This window comes from Oryza sativa, chromosome 9, assembly GCF_034140825.1.
Source record: "Oryza sativa Japonica Group chromosome 9, ASM3414082v1".
NCBI lineage: Eukaryota > Viridiplantae > Streptophyta > Magnoliopsida > Poales > Poaceae > Oryza > Oryza sativa.
The window spans coordinates 24,669,973-24,671,387 of record NC_089043.1 but is presented as its reverse complement, the minus strand read 5'-3'; the positions used below and the strand labels follow the sequence as shown (position 1 = coordinate 24,671,387).

Here is a 1,415-nt window from a genome sequence, read left to right as displayed (position 1 = left end):
AGGGAGAGCAGAGAGAGTCTTGTTGCGAAGTGATCATGAAGCCGCGTCCGTCTCCGGCGGCGGCGTCTTCCGGCGGCGTTCCGGCGAGGCTCCGGCCGCACCTCACCCGGCTCACCGTGTTCCTGATCGTCTTCTCCGCCGGGTACTCGGTTGGCATCATGTCGTCGTCCATCCGGCCGCCTGCGAGCAAGCCGTCGCAGACGGTCATACGGCCGCGCGCCGCGCACCTCTCCGGCACCGCCTCCTCCACGGATGTCCCGGCGAGCAACGGCAGCGCTGCGGCGGCGGCGAACTACCCGCGCTCGCCGCCGCACGATCTGTTCCGGTTCAGGGAGGAGTGTGGCGAGGCGATACCCAGCGACGCCGTCGTGCGGACGCTCCTCGACAAGCTGTTCGACGGGGAGAGCCCGTACGAGAGCTTCCCGCCGCCGCACACCGCCGCGCTGCTGCACCCGGCTGCGGCGAGGCCGCGCGGGTGGGGCTCGACCGGCGCGGTGTTCGCGGAGCTGATCGAGGAGGTGCGGCCCGACGTCATCGTGGAGCTCGGCGCCTTCCTGGGCGCGTCGGCGCTGCACATGGCGGCCGTGTCCAAGAACCTCTCGCTGTCCCCGGCCATCCTCTGCGTCGACGACTTCCGCGGCTGGCCGGCGTTCCGCGACCGCTTCCGCCGCGACGTCCCGCCGCCGCGCCACGGCGATGCGCTGCTGCTGCCGCAGTTCATGTCGAACGTGGCCGCGGCGGGCGCCGACGCGACGGCGCGGGTGCTCCCGCTCCCCTTCTCGACGGCGTCCGCGCTCGCCGCGCTCTGCCACTGGGGCGTCTACGCCGACCTCATCGAGGTGGACGCCGGCCACGACTTCCACTCGGCGTGGGCGGACATCAACCTCGCCTGGGCCGTGCTCCGCCCCGGCGGCGTCATGTTCGGCCACGACTACTTCACCGCCGCCGACGACCGCGGCGTCCGGCGAGCCGTGACGCTGTTCGCCAGGGTGAAGGGCCTCACCGTCCGGCCGCACGGCCAGCACTGGGTCCTCTCCCCGAAGCCGCCGCTCCGCCGCGACGGCCGGTGACTCCTCGCCGGCGAAAAGCTCGCCGTCGCCGGCGGGGCCACGCACTCGGCGACGTGACGTCGGCGCCCGACACGTGTTCGTCTCAAAAACTCCCAACCACCACCCTTTTTTCAAAGCTCCATTCTTACACAAGAATCAATTCAAGAATTTGGTTCTTCTACTTTGTACTGTGAATTTATACCAAATTCATACACACGAGATCATACGTACTACAATGTATTCAGGTGAGCAGATGACATGTTCTTGTCGGTATTACTTGTTTCATTTTTTTTGTTTATAACTACCTAATTTATCCATTCAAGAGTACATTAATTTCAATCAAACAATTAGGTAAGTTAAATTCTA

At 65.3% G+C, this 1,415-nt stretch overlaps 1 protein-coding gene across 1 annotated transcript; it reads left to right on the top strand.

The window, feature by feature from the left end:
- Positions 1–1,415, top strand: LOC4347599 (uncharacterized). The gene has a single exon (XM_015755198.3). The coding sequence runs from the start codon at positions 36–38 to the stop codon at positions 1,068–1,070; it is 1,035 nt and encodes a 344-aa protein (XP_015610684.2). The 5' UTR covers positions 1–35; the 3' UTR covers positions 1,071–1,415.